The sequence below is a fragment of the Rhipicephalus microplus genome, unplaced genomic scaffold (assembly GCF_043290135.1).
Source record: "Rhipicephalus microplus isolate Deutch F79 unplaced genomic scaffold, USDA_Rmic scaffold_23, whole genome shotgun sequence".
NCBI lineage: Eukaryota > Metazoa > Arthropoda > Arachnida > Ixodida > Ixodidae > Rhipicephalus > Rhipicephalus microplus.
In genome coordinates, this window is record NW_027464596.1 from 3,347,679 (window position 1) to 3,370,594 (window position 22,916).

General features: G+C 44.9%; 1 protein-coding gene across 4 annotated transcripts in view; it reads right to left on the bottom strand.

Annotated features, from left to right (window-relative positions):
- Positions 1-913: 913 nt before the first annotated feature.
- LOC119169368 (monocarboxylate transporter 9) overlaps positions 914-22,916 on the bottom strand; it is a 63,201-nt gene continuing 41,198 nt past the window's right edge. For 2 of the 4 annotated variants that reach the window (XM_037420475.2, XM_037420469.2), the window contains exons 2-6: positions 8,949-9,120; positions 6,862-7,008; positions 5,573-5,716; positions 3,215-4,093; positions 914-2,020 (exon numbers count right to left, since the gene is read on the bottom strand). In XM_037420475.2, the coding sequence (XP_037276372.2) occupies positions 1,830-2,020; positions 3,215-4,093; positions 5,573-5,716; positions 6,862-7,008; positions 8,949-9,078 (1,491 nt within the window). In that variant the 5' untranslated portion in view covers positions 9,079-9,120 and the 3' untranslated portion in view covers positions 914-1,829. Of the gene's footprint in view, positions 2,021-3,214; positions 4,094-5,572; positions 5,717-6,861; positions 7,009-8,948; positions 9,121-9,203; positions 9,222-19,596; positions 19,615-22,916 lie in introns of those variants that run through there. The other 2 variants (XM_075884032.1, XM_075884033.1) reach the window with 2 other exon arrangements.

Sequence of the window (22,916 nt, forward strand, 5' to 3'; positions counted from 1 at the left end):
AAATCAGTTTGGGCTTGTCACATAAAAAAGCAGTCATTGATTTTTTAGATGCGGAGCATCTTATACTCGCGCCTTGTAGTGCGCCGTCCGCGCCGTCCGCACCGCTTCTCGAACATTCGACAGCTGACGCGCGCGCATGCGCCGTCGCGCCGTCGCGCCGTCGCCCACTCTTCCACCATCTGTGCATCCCTTCCTCCTCTACACACCGCGCGCGCTTCACTCCTGCACCATCTGTGCACCCTTCCTCCTCTACACACCGCGTTCGACATCTACAATTCTCCTGATTCTCCAGTGAACGCGCATGTGGCGTCGCGCTTCGAGAACATTCAACAGCTGACAGTGCATGCGCCGTCGTGCTGTATATATACTCAAGGTCGGCGCTCGCTCGCTCAGTTGCCGCTCGTCGGTTGGTTTGTACGGCGCGTCGACGTCCAAGGTCGCGGTGAAATGAATTCCAACGAATCCACAAACACAATGATCGACGTCCCTTCGACCAGCGCCGCCCTTACGTGTGTACGTGTTCACTCATTTAACACCCCCTCCTACAACCACGTTAACCAATTTAGCCATCGACCCAAGTAAGTCGCAATTTAACACCCCATTTCACAACCACGTTAACCAATTTAGCCATCGACCCAAGTAAGTCGCACTTTAACACCCCGTTAACCAATTATATGGTCCGCATCCTCCTCAGTGTTCCCCCGAGGGAAGCTGCGGGCAATTTTTTTTTTTTTGCAATCGGCTGGATTGGGCCGACTGAACGTCGAGACGTATTCGGTTGATCTAACCGAAAGGGTTGTGCTCACGTGCCCAATGCTCTTGATATGTGCACGTTAACACGGACACGCCACTCTCGGTGTATTTTTCTACCGACTAAACTCGCATAATGTACACGTGTATTGAAAGACTCAACCACGTTATATTCTTTTTATTATAATTCCTTGAATCAAGAAAATGTTGAACGCTTCACTCTTGAGTTAACGCAGAAGTCCGGCAACTGCCATTTAAAAGACTGATAAGATATGCGTGAAACACAGACATTATCACGGATGACATGAAGGTATGCAATATCTCGTATACTACTAGAGAATAATGCGCAGATATGTTCTATGGTGACATTTTTTTCGTGGACACACTCCTCTATATATATATATGAATGAATTGAAAAAGTGTCCTCTCATTCAAGCAATCCCACTGTAGCACCCGCCTACTTTCCAAGGCAACCAATTCATCAGAATGTAGCAGGGGGCCAGCAGGGTTGATATGTTCTGCCATTATTCTTTGGCGCAGTCTCTCAATACATGAGGGCCAAGAAAAGTAATAAGCTAGTCTATTAGAACACGAAACCTTCGCGGTATTCACCCACTCGGTGTTTTCATCTTCGCAACATTCACTGTAGCTATACAACTTGTGGTGGAGTGGCACTGTACATTCAAATAAGTGGAAGCGCATGTTGGTAAAGCATGCCACGAAAAAACAAAAAAAACTACGAAAACTCTTGATTAGTGTTCCAGCAGGTTACTATTTTGTGGGACGGCTTCGTGAACATACCTCTTTTGTGTGTCAGTGCACGAAATCAAACAAGGTCATGGTTCTATCCTTCCATCATGCGCTTTCGAAGAGAACGATTTCGCCTACGCGGACCTACCGCCTTCATGATCACAAAAAACCTGTTGATTTACGTTCAAACGTGGCGCTTGATAAACGCGCTCAAGCCAGCCTGCATGCACATAAAGTAGGCGCGAAGGAAGGGGCGTTGGTGGGAAAATAAATGCATATGTGGCCCGCAACGCACTCGAATCGTTCATATACACTCGGATAATGACAACCTAAGGCTGGCCCTTTTTCGCATTGGCTTCGTGAGAGCCACAGAGCGTGCCATTGTCCAATGTCCACGTGTGCTTAGATGTGGCCCAGAGCTTGATGTGGACGACGATCCAGATGATGGCACCCAGTGTCACTACGGAGCCGCAAAAGCGGAAAAGGTTGTCGTAAGATCCCACCTTGTCCCGGAAGTAGCCTGTACAAGAGCGTAATGAAGCACATATTGAGAGTATGCTCTAAATAAAGGCGGCAAAGTGCATGTTTTTGCAATACGGCTTCCTACTAACTGGCTTGCAGTTTTTTTTTTCGCTGGTGCACATGAGCAAATGATAGCTGGATCAGCCACAATCATAACTAAACCAAGTTCAAAGGTCTTCCTCGTTCACGAATACTTCGGTCGATCGCTTTAATGGGCACCGCGAAGCCCTGGAGATGCCCAACCGGCTTTCAGATAGCCCTTAATGTCAGAACAAAAATTATGCTTCAATGAACTTGCTACTTCTCAATTACATATCCAACAGCTCCAAGCACTACCCACGTCAGAATCATCCTGTCGAAAGCAATGACAGTGCTATATTCATTCGAAAATATAGAAAGTTATGACAAAGGCCTTAAGGCTGGAGGTAATGCACCAAACTGCAGAGCCTTGAAGGAAACACAAGTTTAATAGTAGCGACAGTGTTCGCAGTCCACCAGTTTTCTAACCTTCATTTTGTCGTTCACCCTACCAACCATATAAGGAAGCCTTTCATGATGGTATTTGGCGGGTTTTCATGCTGGAAACCACGGCATGATCATGAGACACGACGTTCCGAAGACGACCACCACATGAGTTTATTAACGTGTACTTATAACTGAGTACAGAGACCTGTAGCATTTTGCCTCTATGGCGAAATGCGACAGCCATAGTCGCAATCGGATTTACATCTTTCTTTTCGGTAGCCACACACCGCAACTACTATTGCACCGCGGTGCCTTGAAATAAGCGTGGTTGCCTAGCCTACACAAACGAAAAGGTATTAGTAAACTTGTGACAACATATGTACATGTTAGACAGCATTCTTTCGTATTTAATGCATCGCGAGTGATGGGGTGCGCATGATAAATTTATTCATGTCCGATACACACAATATAATACGGGTCTGGATACTGACTATATTTATGACAACTTATGATCGACGTTAGTTGACGCTACGCAACATAAATCGCTAGTGTAGGGCTTGTAACATTTTTAAAGGCCCTGATGGAGGCCTGGCGCCTAGTTCCATTACACCTGCATCGACCTCTTTATGTATTCCGAGAATTTGCAGCATGGTTTGAAATCCACAAGCAACTTCTTAAACTCGCAAGAGCGTATCGGGTACCGTCATAAGATGACGCCAATACTCACCAATTACGAGTGGCTTTCCCAGTGACGTCATCCCCGCAGACGCTGACACCATGCCATACGCCATAGACACTCTTTCGATGCCGACGTACTCCGCGCACAGCACAGAAAACAACACTACGGTAGTGCCGATGCAGAATGCAATCGCCGTCGCCATTGCGAACACTACAGCGTAGCTCTCCGCTAGCGGAAGCATGATGTACAGAGATCCCATCCACACGAAGCTGATGGTCATCAGGGATTGACGAGTGAAGTATCCTCTGTCAGCCAGTGCCGGAAGTGTCAGCCGACCGACCAGGTCGGCCACTGAACTGGTTGAGAGCACGGTCACCGCGTGTGAAACACTTATTCCACGGTCAATCGCGAAATCAACCAGTAGCGAAATATAGCACTCGAAGGCGAAGCTGAACGCAATGTAAGAGTACATCACCACGTAAAACATGGGACACGAGAACACGGTAAGGCCGTGACGAAATGATCCTGGCACTAATTCCTGTTTTTTCGCACTTGCGTGGCCATCTGTCGATCCATTTGGAATCGCATTGCGGCTGGCTTTTGCGGTGTGGCCAGCAGTGTCAGTCACACTGCGCAGCTTGTTTTCTTGGGCCTGCTTGTCCTTCTGCTCCTTCAGCTTCTTCTTCAGCCATGATGGCTGACGCAGAAAGAGGCTGAAAGCCACGGCATTCAGACAAAGAGCACCGAAGAGCAGCAGGGCACTTTTAAAGCCGTAGTGATTGGTCGTCAGCTCGAGGAACTTTGGAAAAACGAATGTGCCCATGGTAGCACCAGCGAAATTGATTCCCATGGCAAGACCTTTGTAGCGAATGAAGTGCTCGTTGATGACAGTCGGAATAACGACAAACAGCATACCACTGCCGATTGCTGAAAGGAGAGAAGATGTTACGATCTTCGTACTCTGGAAAGTCACAACTACTTGTCACCTAGAGAGCCCAACACAATATATTCACAACAAAGGTCTAAAAAGCGCCTATAACCACCCCACAGCACCGCTGGCAGGCTGAAGCCAGGTTACATGTGCCTGAATGTGGCTGAAAAGTGCCTGTATTGAGACGTAGTTGAGGTAGACACGACATCCCCGCAATAATAATGATGTAGGTTGTCAACGCTCGCAGTAGAAGTTTACTTGACAATGTTACTCATTTTTCAGACAATTGCATTAACACTGTACTTGTCGTCACGTCACCTCTCTGCATTTGCGAACACACGCTCGTAATATTACAATTTAGTGGTGAATAAGTAGCAAATCAAAGAAAGCAAAAACAACATTTAGATACCTCCACTTATGATGTACACTCAATAGTAACCACTTTGATTGGGTTTTTTTTTTTTGAACCATGAATGTATTTTTTTATGTAAAAGGTACTATTTTCAAAGCATAAAGAAACGCTCGGTTCTGTTAAATCTAGCTTTGATGAACCAGAAGTGGCTTTCCATAGACTCGAAACAGATCATATGCGTAAGTGATTCGCTGCGTTTGGTTGAGTTGCAGAGCAACTCAATCAAACGCAACATCGACTTAGTGGTGCCTTGCTAAAAACCTAGCATAAAGTATCGCTCCGTGAAACGTATCGAAAGGAAGCGTCACTTGACAAGACGTAATAAAACGAAGCATAACCTCTTAAGGTTCAAGACCAGCTGGGTTCCGGTCAGTTCAATTGCTTCTCTAGCCTTGAGTCTCTAGTGGGAGCTGCAGTATTCGTCGCAACTTCGCACGTAAATATACAGATAAGAGTTTTCATTTTTAATTTTTTAAAAGGCGTTCATATATAGATTGTACGCGCTCATTGAGGGCTTTGAACATGGCTTAAGGTATATGTCGTATATCGTGGCCTTGAAGGATTCAGTATCTCGAACACCATTCTAGAGTCAATTCAATGCTTCAGCGAGAGCATATAGCTGAGAGCTTCTCTCGTGTAGTGTCATTACAGAGCAACAAAGCTACAGAAAGAACAGTACACATAACGGTACAATGCACGCTCTGTTTATTAGCTTTAAGTTATCTATCTGCTTGAATTTAGGTGGGTATCGTTGTGCTGCATGCTTGTCTCTTTCCAGCATCATAAATGTGCACCTACGTTATGCATGCCTGTCAATGTCTATTGTGCACTCTCTGAATAAATGTATGCAATATTTTTGGTACTTCTTGTGAAGTTTACGGTTTTTTCTTCTGTTTTTCTCGCTTGAAGCAAGGTACTCTAACAAAGAAAGAGTTTATAGGCAACGCAAGTGCACCTACCAGTCAAAAACTGATCGTTCAGTTGCAATGAATTTCCTAGGCCATCATCGAAGTCCGTGTTTACTAGCATTTTCTCATGCAATAACTATTAGAAGCCTACTCACAGTGGACAATACCCAAGCTGAAAACGAGGTATTCAGTGTTGGTGGCGAAGTACGAAACCATGAGTCCAAGGGCTCCAATGGAGCCGCCGACTATCGCCACAGGTCGTGGAGTATATCGATGCGCTAACGGCCCAGCAATGAGACCTGAAAATACAGACAAAAATATAATACGCTATTTACCTGAATTGCCTCTCGAAAGAATGCGCTTTAGACGTAGTACGATGTGAACAGTACCATGGCCTTATTTAAGGTGCCTTCTACGTTAGCCCGGATGCTACCCACTATATTCAAAATCCTTGATGATTGATTGATATGTGCGGTTTAACGTCCCAAAACTACCATATGATTATGAAAGACGCCGTAGTGGAGGGCTCCGGAAATTTCGACCACCTGGGGTTCTTTAACGTGCACCCAAATCTGAGCACATGGGCCTAAAACATTTCCGCCTCATTCGGAAATGCAGCCGGCAAAGCCGGGATTCCATCCCACGACCTGCGGGTCAGCAGCCGAGTACTTTAGCCAATAGACCACCGCGCGGGGCTTCAAAATTCTTATGTCATGCATGGAAATTAGTTACACACAATTCAACTTCTATAAATGAGCACTGCCAGCTCATGTTCACGAGATACTCTAGTTTTTAGTTTTTCATCAAATTCCCAAAACACTCTAGTATCTGGTATTTCACCGTTATTAATATTCGTGCACGTGAATCTTGCGTGGCAACTACGAATGAGGTATTCGTGCATTAAGGTCAACATCTATCAGCCAATGAATTAACAACACGCACGAACAAGTCACAATCAGTTAAACGATTTGACAAACTTCTCGCTAGATTTGGCAGTTTTACTGATATTCATATCTACGAATGAAGCTGCTGATCCAATAGCGTTGCTTTCCAATAAATAGTATAGCCATGTACAGTCATAAGCTGCGTTCCTCTGTGTGAGCCCATTTTAAAAGCTCTAGCGTTGTTCGCAGTGGTCCCTTCGTTCAAGATATTTTCATTTTAGTACAGGCTACTCGAGCTTGCAACATTTTGCGTGGTGATTGCCTGCCACGTAAGTTTCCCATATTTGAAATTTCGGGGCAATTAGACATATGTGCAAAAGGAATGCAGTGCACTTTGTATGCTCCTTTTGTGCCAGGCTATCTTGAAAGCGCTTGCTTATGTCAACACTTGTGAGCATAAATTTTAGTATAACTCATAGGGCGAAACTCAGTCAGCGGCATCTTGAGCAGCCATTCTTGCTGCACCGTTGTAGATATTAAGGAAAATCATGTGACTGAACCTGTTAGCAGCAGCACGCCGCCGAGTAATATGATGGGCCATGCAGCCTGTGTTCTGGTGGCGCCGAAGGTGTCCAGAATGGCCACGTACAAGAAGCCACTCGACCTTCGTCCACCGACGCCGAAAAATGTAGCAAGGGCGCATGCTCCTGCAAATCAAGCAAGCGCGAGTTTAGACACACACCCAGGTGCGTGTGCACACACGCTCATTCACAAATAGCATCGTCGTTTTACTGTAAATGAAGTACAAAGGAATTGCACTAATTTGCAAATTAACGTTTGCAGCTGACACGATTACACTATGCCATGCTATAAATGATTGAAGATGTACCACCCCGCAAGTACGTACTATTTCAATGGAGTTCTTCACGTCAATGCGGCTTGTCAGCTCGGGGCTCAGTGACGAGATGCACGTCCATGTATTTTTTTTTTTTGCCCTTTGGCAACGTTACTTACACCTTGACTTAATGTGAGTAAAGTTGCCAGTAATGTTAGAACCGCCTTTCTGCCATATCTGATTTTGCAGTGCAGCCGATAATCTGCTTACTACACTAGAGATTGCTTCAAAAGGGCTCCGCGAAGTTAAGGTTACGAACAGTACATCCGCAAAATTTATTTATTTTTTTTTATTTTTATCACACTGTATAAAGGGCCGTAGTTGGGAGAGAGCGAAAAAGGAAAACGCTTAAAACAACAGAATTTCAGCAAGCAGCCGAAACTTTCAAGCTACTCATGCACAAAGGAAATGCGCATCACGCAAGTTTATAAATTAATGTTCTTGGTGAAGCACTCGCGGTACTCGCACCCACTCAATTTTACTGGGGACTGGTACATAGAAAAATATTGCGCAAAGGCCTCGGTGGAACACCTTACTGCCCGATCTTTTCTTTCGTGCTCATTATTGTTAGATATGTAGTGTGTGATTGTAATATGTAGTAACATTTATTATTGACAGCTTGATTACGCTTAGTCGCAAGAAAAATTGCCAACTACGGCGATTTTATACATGGCGGAAGAGCTTGCTGTGGATCAAGCGATGACGTACACTCACTAGTCTTGTCCGTGGACTCGCTGCTTATATGGAGACGTCGTTTTCAGCACGAAAAAGGGATTCTTCAAGAACGCCAGAAAAGCACCATTCATCACGCACCTTACATCTCACTTTCAGTCATGCCGACTAGGACCGCAAACAGCGAGTAAGAGAACACAATACTTCATTCCCTCAGGGTCATATAATGAAGGCTAGCATGGAATGAAACTCTCGAAACGGTACATGGTAATTTTCAATTTGGCACATTACTTGCAAATACACCTTACCAATCGAAAACAAAGACCGAAGGTTGAATGTAAACACAACAGGCACTGCAGGCACTGCGATGCTGTAGTTGCGCTTTTGGCTCACGCTGTTCGCACCCCATTCTCATAGCACAGACCACACATATCGGTGGTATCTCAAAACAGTTTTCTGAGTACAAAAGACGAGCTAGATGAATTTTCCTAGAATAACTCACAACACAGTACGCAAGTTGTCTACAAAAGAAGAACAGATGTAAACGCAGCATTCTTACTGCGTGAATAATTCTGAAAAGTGTGTGCCTTTGGTGAATTGGCAGTATCTGCTTAAAGTCATGCAGAGTAGTTAGTCTTCGTAATAGGCCTCCTTTGAACATATCTTAGACTACAAATATCAGACGAAATTCTTACGGCGGGCTCGCGTAGCATGGTGTAGAAGAGTTACATGCGCACACAGAAAAGGAGTTTATTTGAAACAGATCAAACGTTTCAACAACTATCTGGTTAAACTGGTTTTTCTATCAATATCGACCGTACCTTTAAATTGTGGACCCAGTAGTGCGCCATATGTGCACCTAAGCGTTGAAATTAAATGAATGTTACTCAATTCTATTGAGCTTTCATTAAGAAAGAGTGTATAGCGGGAAACCTAGAGACGACTGTAAAAACTATATTGCGATACCTATGTATAAATCATTACACTAGCATTCAGCAGTGTGTTCAGCGTGTACATTGTCCACAAGACGTCACTTACTAATTCAGTTTTAACCAGAATGGACAATTAAAGAAATCTCACCTGCCGTCATCCAGCTGTGGACGCTGTCGGGCCCGTAACGAGGTATTCCTTTTCTCGCATTGCTCGTAGGCGAAGTTGCACACCCGTTCTTTTTCTCGGCAAGAGTGGACGCCTGGTCTGGGACAGTCATGGCGACCAGGCAAGACAGGCACTTCTAATCACGGGCCATGCACTGCAGGTAAAAAGAAAAAGAAAAACTCCTAAATGACTCATCGAAGCTCTCTTAGACCACTGTGCGCCGCGTGTCGGCAGTACCCTTGAATATTGAATGTCGACGCTGCACACACCCACGCCCGTTGAAAGACCACTATTGAATCAGAACAAGCAGGGGGTTTACTATAGAGTGTACGGCTATTCTTTTCTCCGTTCTATCCAATAATTATCCATGTACTCTCTTACCTGCTATCTTTGGTACGGTGCCAGCCGGGCTTCAAAGCGACTGAGCAATCGCACTGTCACTAAAAGTAACATGTCCCGCCCGTGTATGTGCTAGCCAGCCACAACCCTTCGCCGACGGGGCCTTCAAGTTCCCCATGAAGGTCTCAACAAAGTCCCGACAGCTTGAAAGGCGGGACGTGCCGCAGAGCGTAGAAGTGTGCCTAATCGAAAGTACACGTGCAGCCGAGTTTTGTTCCCTCTCACCATTGCGCAAAATTTGTCTTCCTTGACAGGGCGTGGCGAGACGCAAACGCCGGCTTACTAGTGTGGCTCACTCGGACACGTACCTCTTCGGTGCCTAGGCAACTCCGCGAGACGGCTTGAATTGAAAAGAAGAACATGGTGGCGGAAATAACATTCACGGCTTACAATCTATAGATTATGCTTATACAATATAACACGCGCCTATATTGTATTGTCTCACCACCAAACTTCTTTAAATAAGCAAGAGTGAAAAGTAAGCGGGAATAACGTTGCTGGACACGCATTGAATGCTTACAATAAGATACTGATATCTTGGTACACTCTTAGATGGAGCCAGGTCCGTTGCCAGAATTAAATTTTTGGGGGGAGGGGGGAATCAATTTCGAAGGCTTAGAATTAACAAACCTCGTATATTCATTTTTTATTCTCAGTAAAGCACCCCATTTTTCCTGGGAAGGGAGATAGGCAGCTAATGCATGCTCCCCCCCCCCCTCCATGGCTACTGGCATGAATGGAGCCATAGAGGCAGGGAAGCAAGAGCATAGTGTAAGAGCTTAAAGTAAAAATGCAGCTACAGCTACATACTTTAAATATGTGGAATACGCAAACATTTTCCAGTTGTGTTTATATCCCAATACTAAGCTTGAGGTGTCTTGCATGTCGAAACCATCATATGAGGCGCACCAATTTAGAAGACTCTGGCAATTTTCACCTTTTAAGTTCAGCAGCCAGGCGCCGAAACCTATGTGCCCCACGGCAGCGCTGTGTAGTCTACGTCTGAAATGGGTTGTTGAAATACACCTTTCAACGTTAGTGATGCTGTTATCTCCTTAGCTGAGTAAGTGTCGCATTTGGTGCTTTGTGGTATGATACATACCGATAGTCACGGAAACATGAGTAGTTAATTTAACGCAGTAAAGTAAACCGATGTGTCTCTAGGCTGCTTATTGTGCTTTTATCTCCCCGTCTTCGTGGCAGCGCCGAAGTGAAGCATTCCAATCGGCCACGCTGCGGCCGGTGTAACACTCTACAAAGAAAAAAAAACATATCCAATACCTAAAGTTTTATGCGAATTCAATTGTAAATCCGCGACCCATGCACCATAAGGCTCATGCACCTGTTCTTTTCTGCGCCCGAGTCTGATGCCGAAGACTGCACAAGCTAAGTGTTTTCATCCAGGCATTGCCCAACACCATCGGGCCCTTCGAACATTCACGCATTGTTTCTTCTAAGAAGATGCTGTTTCTTCTAAGAAATGCCCTATCTTTGCGCACGCCTCTGTGTGTTGCAGCAAAGTGTCCTACGTTCAGCCTAACATTCAAGTTGTACAGGTGCGTCCAAGGAGAGCGTAGCGCGAAATTTTCGAAATTGGCCGTACAAAATTACAATGCGGTAATAACTGTTGGAGTTGTTGCGTTCAGCAACAACGATATGATTATGAGAGATGCCGCAGCGGAGCGATGCGAAAATTTCAATTACCTGCGATTCGGTGAGGTGCACCTAAATCTCAAGACAGAGACCTCTAGGATTTCGCCTTCCACGAAATGTGGCTGCTGTGTCCTTCACTCAATCTCCCAACTTTCGTTGCATTAGCTGAGTACATTCATCAGCTGAGGCATCGCTTGAGAAAACAAAGTAAGCAATAAATGTGGTGTTGACGGGCTTTTCACAGCACTAGGCTAGCTGAGGAGGTTGCACCCAGCTGTTATTGAAAAAAACTAGGCAACTACCATCAAAGAAACATGCCACCAGGTTCATTTCTGTATTGAAGACATTGTTTACAGCAACCCTTTGTCGGGCCGGATATATTACGTAGCGTTGACGGGATGCTGCTTAAATTACCGACCAAAAAAGCCCCGGACAGCGGTATCATTGCTTTCTGTGAGCGGGAGGGGGGGGCAGAGGAGGGGGCTTTGTTAACTATTGTAAGCGATGTGAGCCCACCTCAGCACATAATGCAACGCAGGTGTTAGGATGGGATCGCAACCAGATCTGGCGAGATATTTGTACGGTTGTTCACATACGCCGGGAGGCAGAGAGGCGCTTCGGTGGGGCCTCAGTTGCCCTCACATAAAGAGAGAGAAACAGAGAGAGATTAGCTTCTTGTTAGGTTTCTTGCATGAGCTGCACCTGTGCAGCACGATGGCAGAATGATGACACTACAATCAGTTTGAATGTTTTTTCTCATTCTTTTTGTTATGAGTTTACATGTCGTGGATTGCAAATAAAATTTTCACTTAAAGTGTAGCGGCCACCCTGCTTACATCTTTCTGAGCCCTGGTTTTTCTGCACTACAGCCTGTGTTCAAGTCAGTACCAGCTGCCCCCAATATCAGCTGTAGAGCCGTTACCTCGTATTGACTCCATACGCGGTAGCTTTGCAATACTGTTCTCAATCGGCATCATTGAACTTGTTTTTACTCTATGACGCGAGTTAAGCTCGTACGGTCTGGTTCGACCTGAATGTCAGACCACTCGCTTGTGGGTAGTATAGGCTGCCGCAATGCCCAGCTACCGCTTCTCAGAGATAACTAAGGAAAGTGTTCCACCTACTGGGCGTGAGCTTCTGGTGGTGTAGAAGGTGGCTTATGGCACAAGTGGCGGCAACAAAATGCACAGTAGTGACCCCTATGTACCCTTCAAAGTAGTCTGCATTGACTATATTAAACATGTTACTGGTTGCCGCCGTTCGCAAATGCCCGATGCGGTCTATTCTCAGAGTATGAAAAAATGTGTATATGGGCGTGATCGCTGTGAGAAGCTCGGATTCACATCAAGGACGTCACTTGTTTTGTTGGCACACTTTAACGCACAGTCTTGTTTTTTGTCCATTCTCGACCCCGGATTATGCTCTGCCAACAAAATTATTGTTGAGAAAGTATAATCGAATCATCGCGGTTTTCCCTCTGTTGTAGTTCGCGATTAGGCACCCACATCCCGCTGTTGCGCTCCTGTTTGGTGACAGGATAGCAAAGAGGCGCTGCATCTCTTTCACTGTATTGCAGTACGTAGAAGCAGCACGTCACAGTAACAAACACTCTGTGAAAGTTAGTGTTACTGTTGGCCTACCGCATCGCCTCTCATTTAAAAGTTTTTCTTGCCTAGGAATTTACGGGATTTCACGTGCCAAAGTCTCAATTCCATTATAAGGCGGACGTCATAGATGGAGGGCTCCGAAAACATTTGAGCACCTTGGGCTTTTTAAAGCGCATTGAAATAAAGGCGGACATTTGTTGCTTGCATTGGGCCCCCTAAAACTGCGCCAGCATTTCACGCCCAAACAAATTGTTTACAAACTATCAACATTAGGACGCACACGCATTCGTGCAGCCCAAGTAGCCTGAGCTAATTCCACAATACGACTTGTGAAATTAAGTCCAACAGTATTCCTTTCAACAGTATTCTCCACAGTAACTGTAGCACTGTATTCATCACTCTTTCCAGCAATGCACTTACGATGATGGCATACAGGATTGGTTTGATCTGTTATTTGTCTGTAACGAACGCGAGCAGCCGTGAGGGTTCGTCTGTACACACTCCTGTAACAAAAGCAATCACGCAGAACACGTGTTGTTTGAATGTACGAGGCCTTGTTTTTCTGAACTCGACCTTCATGCCTCTGCGAAAGTTTTATTTTACAACTACTCCAGACAATTCCAAACAGACTGGTGTGGTTTCCGCTAGCACCCTTCGGTGTCTTCGTCACGCTCCACCTTTGTGGCCTGCTATTGATACCGCTACCACGCGGGAAGCCCACGTATTCCAAAGATGTAGATGCAGAGACATAAGCTCAGGCAATCAGAAATAACGCAGCCGTAACTCGCATTTGCAACTACTCTGGCGCAAGCAACGTGCGGGTTTGCTGGCCACGGCATTAACCAGTGATGCAGAGAAGACGATTTCACTCTCACAATGTTCAGAAGTTGAACTTAAACATCTGTAAAGAATAAAATACAGGATCGATTAGTTAAACCTCTTCAAATCACCATTACAGATTCTATATCTCTGCAGTACAAGTGATATATCAATAACAATGGCTCGTATTTCAATGGAAGTAAATGCACGTCAGTAAATAGATGCCTGCGTCAGCATATGCCCCTGTCCATAAGCGGCAAGAGGATGACATCCCTGACAGCTAAACATGAAGTCATCGCGCAACCAGTGTAAGTGTGGCAATGTGATGATTGAACGTAAGGAGTGTAATTTAATTTCTTGTTTTGATTTTGTTTTGTCGAACAATAATGACAACCAACAAACGATCAAGCAAAGTAAGGTGTTTGTTATTTGAAGTAACTACGATGTAACTGTGGAGAAATTTGAGCAGCCTAAAACAATCTGGCTGCTGGAATGAACGAAACCCGCTACGGTCATGTTGCAGACACTTATGACGCATATTACAGTATTTTTTGGTTGCTTCAGTCCGCATTATGTTTATTGGTGTGGCTATCCGCCAGCTAATATGATTATTTCGCAACACCGAAGCTCTGCAGAACTATGTTAGTCGCTGACGAAGAAAAGAAAACATTATATAATCAATGCCGGCACAAGATTTCGCAACGTGAAGTTTTTACGCCATCCTTCGCAAAAATTAGTAAGCGAAGCTGCATAAAGAATCGTAACATCAAAATTTCGCAAGAACAGTTGTTAATTAAAGTACACACAGCCATTACCACAACTTCTCTCGTGCGATCTTTCGAAATCTGTGGTACAGAAAGTTAAAGCTTGTTCGCCATTACAGGCATTATATGTGTTATGTGTAATGAAAGCTTAGCGTCATCTGCCTTATGAGTAGCATCAGAAATGCCTATTCAACCATCATCTTTCCACCCTTTCTTTTTACGCGCTTAATCGGATCCATATAACTTTATTAAAAGATTTGTTCTTCGGCGAACTCTGCATGCATCTTGAAAACAGCACAACAATCTCATAACGAAGGAGGAAGCAACAACGAGGCAGTTGTTTTTTTTTTCTTCGTCCTTGTGTGTATGCGAGGTTTTTTTTAGATAAATAAAAACCAACTTGCCCAAATCATCGTTCTCCTAAACTGAGCATGCACTGTGTGACTCCGTCACATGAGTATAAAATTACGCGCTGGTTATTCATGATGTGTCGGTGAACAGCGAAATTCGTGGAATAAACAAAATCTCATGCATGTTTCACACAGGCACTTTTGATCGTAATTTGGGCCGATCCGCATCGGAATTCTTGATTGTGATAAGGAGTTCTTCGCTGCTCCATGATACAGCCTATTCCGAATCAAATGTGGTGCCACGTAAAAAGCCAAATCTTGAATGTGAAGCCAAATCGTGATCGTCTTAATCACTGATCGTGCAGCAGCGACTGTGAGAATGCCCCCGCGTCATCAGAATTAGTAGCAAATCATTCATGTGACTAATTTGACATACTCTGCTTTTTGGATGATTTGAATAATATAATTGCGAACAACTTGCTGGGAAATTTCTCGATCTGTTGAGACATCACAAAAATACATTCGGGAATGTCATGCGCCCGGAAGCCTCCACAGTTATCCACTTTAAAAACGTGGTTGCAAAACAGACATGACTGTTTATTTTCAAACCCAAATAAATATAACACAAACACAATACAGTACCCGCGACTTAGTTATATGGCACTCCGGCCTAGCTGATAAACTGTTTGTAGCAATGCCCTTTGGATGTGCATGAAGAAAAGGAATGCTGGGATTAGAAAACTTTTTCTAAAGCTAAGGTTTCCCTGACCTGTGTAACAGAAGCAAGCTGTGCGACAAGATTAATCTTGCAGCTCTCCGTAAAAGTTCTTGATTATCATTTTGACACTCTTAGTGTGTTTTTCTCGGCCAAAGCGCATAAGTAAGATGTTCCACTTCGCACGAGAGTGAGGGACAAGAGGGGCTTGCCATGACACGCTTTTCAAGTTTCTGTTGGCAGAGTTGCGTTTGGTACGCGTGAGTGGTCATTTCTTCGTGTGCCATGCTGTTGATATTATGCATTATTTTGTGCCGACTGACATCGCTGCGCTTTTATTTTCATTTTGAACTGACGTGGTAGGTATTGGTTATTCTATTGCTGAAGCAGACTTGCTCATGGTTGAGGGAACTGTCACCGAAGAGAATGACCCTATATCTATGGCTAGCTGTTTTCGTGTTTATTGAGAGCTTTTACGAAATATTTAGTTTTTATCGTTACTCTGTTTTTATTGATTTAAACAGGGATTTTTGCTTCACACAGATTGAGTTTCTATTGCTTCCTTTGTTTAACACACCTCCCTTATGAGATGAAGAAATGAAGGAAGAAACAAAAGGGACAAAGTTGAAAGTTGAAAGTTGAAAGTTGAAAGTTGAAATTTATTTCACCACAACGATACACCGTGAAGTAGGGAGGTTAACCAGAAGGACTTACAGTTAGCTACCCTACGGCTCATCTTTTAACCTGGAGGCTTCGACAAAGGATGCCCAGTGCGGCATGCGAAGTTTGCGGCACCGATGAAAATATCGAGCACCTGCTGGGCCACTGTCCTCGATTTGCCTCAGAGAGACAATTAAGTGCTTGCCAACGCGTTGCAGCGACTAGATCAGCGGCTTCTTTCGGAGCAGGTGCTATTATTACAGCGCCGTGTACATTCCTCGAGAGCCCACAAGTCAGTATTAATTCTTTTGTATTTCTTAAGGACGACGGGTTTGTGTGAACGCCTCTTCCTTGCGGTGGAGTTCTACACGCTGCAGGGAATTTACTGTTCATCTTTCCAGTTTATTTTTCTTCTTTTCCTTCTTTCTCCTCTTTATTGTACCCTTCCCTAAAGCTTTTATCGGATTGTTGACTCTGAGAAAAGCTCTTAGAAACACTTCTTCGTCGAAAGTAGTACCAACTAAGACAAATACCTATGAGTGTAGGCGATTTGCATTTTTAGGGTTCCAATTGATTTTATTACAACGTTGTGTTGTATTCTTAATGTTTTCGAACAATATGTTCCACGCCTCTATTTTACCTATAAAATACATGCTGATTATAACCTGCAGTTTCATGACCTTACTCTTTTACTTGGAAAACTCGCGTACTGGACGTACGAGCCGCGTTTAAAAGAGGGCGTCTTAAATACAAATTACAAACTTTCAAAAGTGCTTAAGAGTGCCATGACTAGGAAGTGCCTACGCGTAGCCCTCAAAAAGTAATGTGAACGCCAACTGACTCTGAGCTTGCACGGGCAAGTGCATTGCTTGAGTGTTGCGGGTTGTCCACAATGGATCATCGCCTATACTTGATGGAGGGCCTTCATTGGGCCGCGCGGAAGAAACTTGATCAACGACTATGAAAAAACTGGATCAACGACTGTGGTTATAGCGATGCTTCCTTTACACTTATTGATTGATTGATTGATTGATTGATTTTGGGGGTTTAACGTCCCAAAATCATGATATGCTTTACACTTACCTCAGTGTTCTTTATGATATAATATGCTTTCTACAGTTTTCGTGCGCTTCGGTGCGGGTAACGAAACAATATCACTGACAAAGCTTTCAAACAGAGCATGTCTGACAACGGCAAGAAAAAGGAGAGGAAGATGCGCCTTTCGGTGAATCTCCAGGTTGTCTAAGGCGTGTGCTAACTGATCGACCAGTCCGGCCAGTGCACACGTGACCGCAAAAACAGGGAATTAGATATACCACTCTGAAAGCAGCTCCTTACAAAAACACATTTTTCACCACGTTTTACATTTGCCACTGTATAACCTCTCATCTTTCTGTCCATGCTGGAGCACAGAAGGCACTTCATCGCTTCTGAAGCGCTGAATAAAAATCACTCTCATCCCATATATTTTCTCAAAATTCATTTCCACTTCCTAATTATACCCTAAGTGTAGGGTAGCCAACCGTATGTCTTTCAGGTTAACTTCCCTGCGTTCTGTCGTTCTGTCTGCATCCTTTCTTCCTTTTTCAGCGGACGTGTAATAATACATGGTATGTAACAGTCATATTGCCGTTTTTTTTTTTGTAAGAGAAGCGGGAGGGAGACTGTTTCTCGTTAAAGATGCCTATGAACTTTCGGCTCCCCGATGCGATAAGGTGCATTGGATACCATCAAGCCTCAAGGTGATCAATTTGCACACGAAACGCGCTCTTCACCATGTGCGCAAAACGTTTATCTAAAACCGCTCTTACACAGGCCAATGCGATTACGAATTCAACAATTTATGAATGCTCCGACATGAAATTATAGATCGCTATTGTGGAGCGAGGGTTATACTGCCAACAAACTTGTTTCGCAGTGAAGCTTAAGCTCACACCGAGCAACTGCTACGTGGGAACTGGTAGTGAATTCAATTGCAATGTCGGACGTACCAACGCAAACTTCTGTTTTAAAGCAGATTTGATAGATTCATTTGGGGGTTTAACGTCCGAAAACCGCCATATGATTATGAGAGACGCCATAGTGGAGGGCTCCGGGAATTTCGACCACCTGGGGTTCTTTACCGTGCACCCAAATCTGAGCACACGCGCCTACAACATTTCCGCCTCCATCGGAAATGCAGCCGCCGCAGCCGGGATTCGAACCCGCGACCTTCGGGTCAGCATCCGTGTACCTTAGCCACTAGACCACCGCGGCGGGGCATTTGAAAGCAGTCATGCTGTTTAGTCACCAGTATCACACTGCGTGAGATATCTCAGTGGCATATTTATCAAAAAGAACACCGTCATAACTCTAACCGAACCACATCTATCATTGTATGACGAGGAATTCCATTTCATTAACCGATACTGAACACGTACCTCGGGTGTGTGCCTTGCAACTAGGTGCCGAAGCGCAGAATGAACTTTCTGTCGCGCAATAAAGATGAAGTTATGGATGAACGCTTTTTGTCTGTTTCCCTTCTTCGCCCACGTTCTTTATTTGTGCTCAAAGTTTTATATCAATATGCGATACCACATAGGCCGCCTAGCTATCTATAAAAAGTGTAAGATTTTATAGAATTTTGGTGAATTTAAAAGAGCAGGTTGTATTTGATCATAGTTTGTATGTGGCTGCGCAATTGACCAGTGGTAAGCGTGCCTGGCTAGTAGTGAGGTGGAATTAAGCTGTTCCTTCGCTAAGGTTCGTATTTTTGTATGAATACGAATAATTTCTGGCATAACCATTTATAAGCGTTGGTGCCAATATATATATATATATATATATATATATATATATATATATATATAAAATTGTGACATCGAAACATTACACTCTGTATAACGTTCCCCTAACCCAATGCTTGGCGGGACAAGATATTTTCAGGAAACCTAATATTGCCAATTTGTCTGAGAACATAGTTGCCAAATAGATTTTCCAGTCTGTAGTTGTTGCTGCGATTCACACAAGTACCCGCTATAGGTGATAATCGCCGTGCTCCAACTGAGCTGAATAATAATTTCCACTGGACCTCTGTGGGCGGGTGTACGTTTTGCATGAGAAACCTGGATGAGGTGGGCAGGTGGTTTAGTTGTTCTATAATGCTAAATTTAAACAGCAGAACTGAACGCGAACGGAAAAGAACAAGCGCTGAGTGTGTACCCGTATTTTCCATCCGCGTTCGGTCTCGCTGTACGATTTCAGCTTGAGAATATGCAACGCATGTAAACCATTTTCATGCGATTGTCGTAAGTTATGTCGCCACTTCCACGCAGCAGCCTAAACTATGTCACAAACGGGAAGAATAAAAAGAAACATTCGCAACATGTTGTTGAAAATCAGCCTGTACTTGCACATGCGAGAGTAACTGGTAGCAAATATTTGCTACTACTTATTTTCTGATTTTGGTGAAACAAAAGTTAAAACAAATCAGTGGATGACAATACATATTTGAACTAGTCCCTCTACCTACCGTAAACGTCTCATAGAAGCGGGTTGACAGCTTTTAAACCAGTCACTCTCACTATAGCAAACCGGTTAACCGTCAAATGACGCCAGATTTTCACTCTTGCGCTAATGCAGTCATTTTCCTTGTACTCGAAAATCGAACTTTCTCATACTCACGTTTCCGCTCTATGTCAACAACCATAATCCAGAATGAGCTGAGAGTCTGTGCGCGAACGTAGAAAGAAAAACCTACAACGGTACACACATCATCTCTTCCGAGAGAACGCGACCACGTCAGTGCGGGGAAATGACGCGCTGGAAAAAGAGCACGTCGGTGTAGTTTTCCAAACGTGCGCCGATCTGTTTCCGATGAGTACGTCGACAGCGCGTGTGCGCATGCGAACAGCGGGACATTCGCGATCCGGTGACCATCCGTATACGGTACACAGCGCATAGAGACCTTTCCTTCTCGGTTAATCTCCTTCTTACTCTGAGCGCAGGTTTATAAAGCAATCATAAATGAGCACCGTGCGGAAAGATCGAGGCAAGGCGCCTCGTCTTTATAGCGGAGCATAACACACTTTCAAAATACCCGCTCTGTTGACACGACAACTCGGAGAAGCGAACCGGACGCTCTCGGCCTCACACGCCCATTGAAGTGGAAGAGAAAGAAGTATATAATCCGGTGTCACTGCGTACACGGGCGGGGATGAAAACGGCGTATTAGACAATGCTTTACGGCGAGCCTTCAAAACGAGCCAGTCGGGTGCGGATTTCGCTTCCCCTCTCTTTGCTTCTACGTACGCGTGTGGATCGACTCGAGTGCGATGTTGTTCCTCGAACGGGGAGCGGGCTTTTCCGTTACTTGCGCGCTTTCATTCAATCGCCTGTTGAGGCTTCTGAGACGGTTTGCCCTCTGATGCGCATATCTCGCAGGAGCGATCGTCATGCTCCACGTGTTGGCAACCACTAATGTTTTAGAAAGTGCGTCCGTCTTTTCCGGGGATGAAAATAGGGTGAAAATCAAGTCATCATTGGTGGTTCTGTTTTCCTGCTTTCAACGGCGACGCATCAAAGGCAGCTTAAACTGAATGGTGTCTAGATTTGGTGACGTATGTACGCATGTGAAAGTTGCAGCATGAGTCTTCTCCACGTGCCATCATAAGACGTCTGAGCTTTAACGCTTCTATCGTGTAGGGTCTCTTGACGTGTTAGAAAAATGCCTCTTTGTCTGTCGCCACAAACGCGCCCAACGTGCTCAAATATAAAATGCAACACGAGGCTCGTCCGTGATATGCATGTGCGAGGCGCTTCGTGGCATTTCATGGCGGTTTGCGCCGATGCGCCGTAGTTGGTGTAGAAGGGTTTGAGTGCACGATGAACACGACTGAGACGTAATGACATGCAATACATCAAGTGTCTGTTACGTACAGTCGGCGTCAAAGGAAACATGAACAGCGGAGTGCATGCCCAAAGCACAATAGAAAAGGTGTAGTCTGAGCTCACCAGGCATCACTGTAGACCGGTCTCCGCACCACATTCGGTCTGAGAGCACTCGTGAGCTTCCTACAGCACTTCTGTTCTAATTCTCATATACAAAACGAAGGCAAAAAGAATAAAATGGAACGACTAGATGCTCTCCTCATCTATCATCACTATATCAGAACTACAACGCAGGCAAAATAATTTGCATTATGAAGAGATTGCGCAGTTCTGCCAAATAGGAGGTGTGTGCCTGTCATTGGAGATGACTGGACGGCACTCACAGTTCCGCCATTCTGTTTATGAACACGACCGCGTGGCCAGTAGCCTCATGCTACACGTGTAGCGCGGCGCAGTGGTGAAATGAGAAAGTGAAAGGAGAGAGCGCTGCCATTCCATCTATTGCCTACTCCGACTTCTTGCAGTTTTCCTTCTTTGCTTATCTATTTATGCCGTTGTGGTAGACTAAGCTGTGATAGGAACATATTTATCTACTCACTAGATTTCTATACACGGATACACAACGACACGGAGAAAAGAGGGAGATAGCAAGCAGGAAGCAGCCACCTGGAGTGGCACAACGTCTGCCTACTCTTTCAGGAGGAGGAAAGAAACAGAAAACAAACAGGAGAGAAAGAGAAAAGAAGAGAGGGAATTAAAAAAATGACGAAGACTTAGACAAGTATAAGTAAACAATAATTAAAAAAGCCGACTATAAATCAGTGGCCAGGACCGTTTGGTCCATAAAAAAAGAGCACAATTGGCCTGGTCGCGTCGGGAAGCACAGCCTCTCCGAAAGAGGTAATCGTCTGGGGTCGTGCACTTAACGTAAGTCCCAAGAATTTATATTCATTAATCAGCAAAGACCACTTCTTAGCAATTGCGCCACAGCGCACTATGAGATGCTCACTTGTTTCGCAGAAGCCACAAGCAGCGCCAAATGACTGCGAATACGCCCTTGATGGCGTAATCATTCGCGAACCAGCGCAGAGCCCACTCTTAGCTTGTATAGGAGCGCTTTGGAACGACGAGACAAGTCACGGCCACAAACACGAGGAGGGAGCGATGCGTTGGCCACACGCTGGTCTGGGTGCTGCTTTAGTAGGTGTGGGCCTATAAGTAGACGAGCGTTGTCCATCGTACATGGAATTCCCGGATAGTCAGAATCATCATGGTTGCAAGATGGAGCAAAGTGATCCGCTTCTTCATTGCCCACAATGCGCACGTGCGAAAGCGCCCAATATGCAGCTAGGCATACCACACGTGAGAGGATATACTGCTGATGGATGCCATGACGCTACATAGAATAGGGCTGTCGGTCTCCTTGCGCGTGAATTTGCTAAGGGCACCACGACTGTCGGTAAGGGTTACACTTTCGGTGCTGGTAGACCTTCTAGCACGTACTTCAGGGTGTCATAACTAGCACGTACTTCAGGGTGTCATAAATCGCTGCTAGCTCGGCTGTCACCGACGATGAGGGGTGCGGTATTTTAAGCAAGCGTCGTAATTGGTTGAAGGGTAGAAGAAAGCTGCAGAAGCGCTGAGGCTATTGCTGCGTACAGGAGTGACCGTAAATAGTTTTGCATAGTCTTCGAATTTTTCAAATACGTGTGAATGGGCTAAATGGTATAGTTCCGAAACAGGTTGGTAGGTTGGTCACACTTTTTGCGTATTCCTGGAATTAACAGATCAGTAGGAAGAGGCACATGGGCTATGCTCAGTCGGTGATGGCAGCTCAACAGTTTCCCCGAAATTGCTAGTAATATCATTGAACAAAGCCGCCATTTCACCCATCCGAGAAAGTGGGCCCTGAAGCAGCCTGTTAACGAGTTTCTTGTCATCTGGGGCTTTGTGCATACACTCAATATGATGGAATGCTCTCTGGTCAGCGAACAGCCTTAGCGGCAACTGGTATGCTTCAGTAAGTAGTGGGATGGATTGCGCTTCACGAGGTAAGGCAAACATTGTTCGGAGGGAAATACGATGATACCGCTTCAGCCAAGACAAAGCAGGCG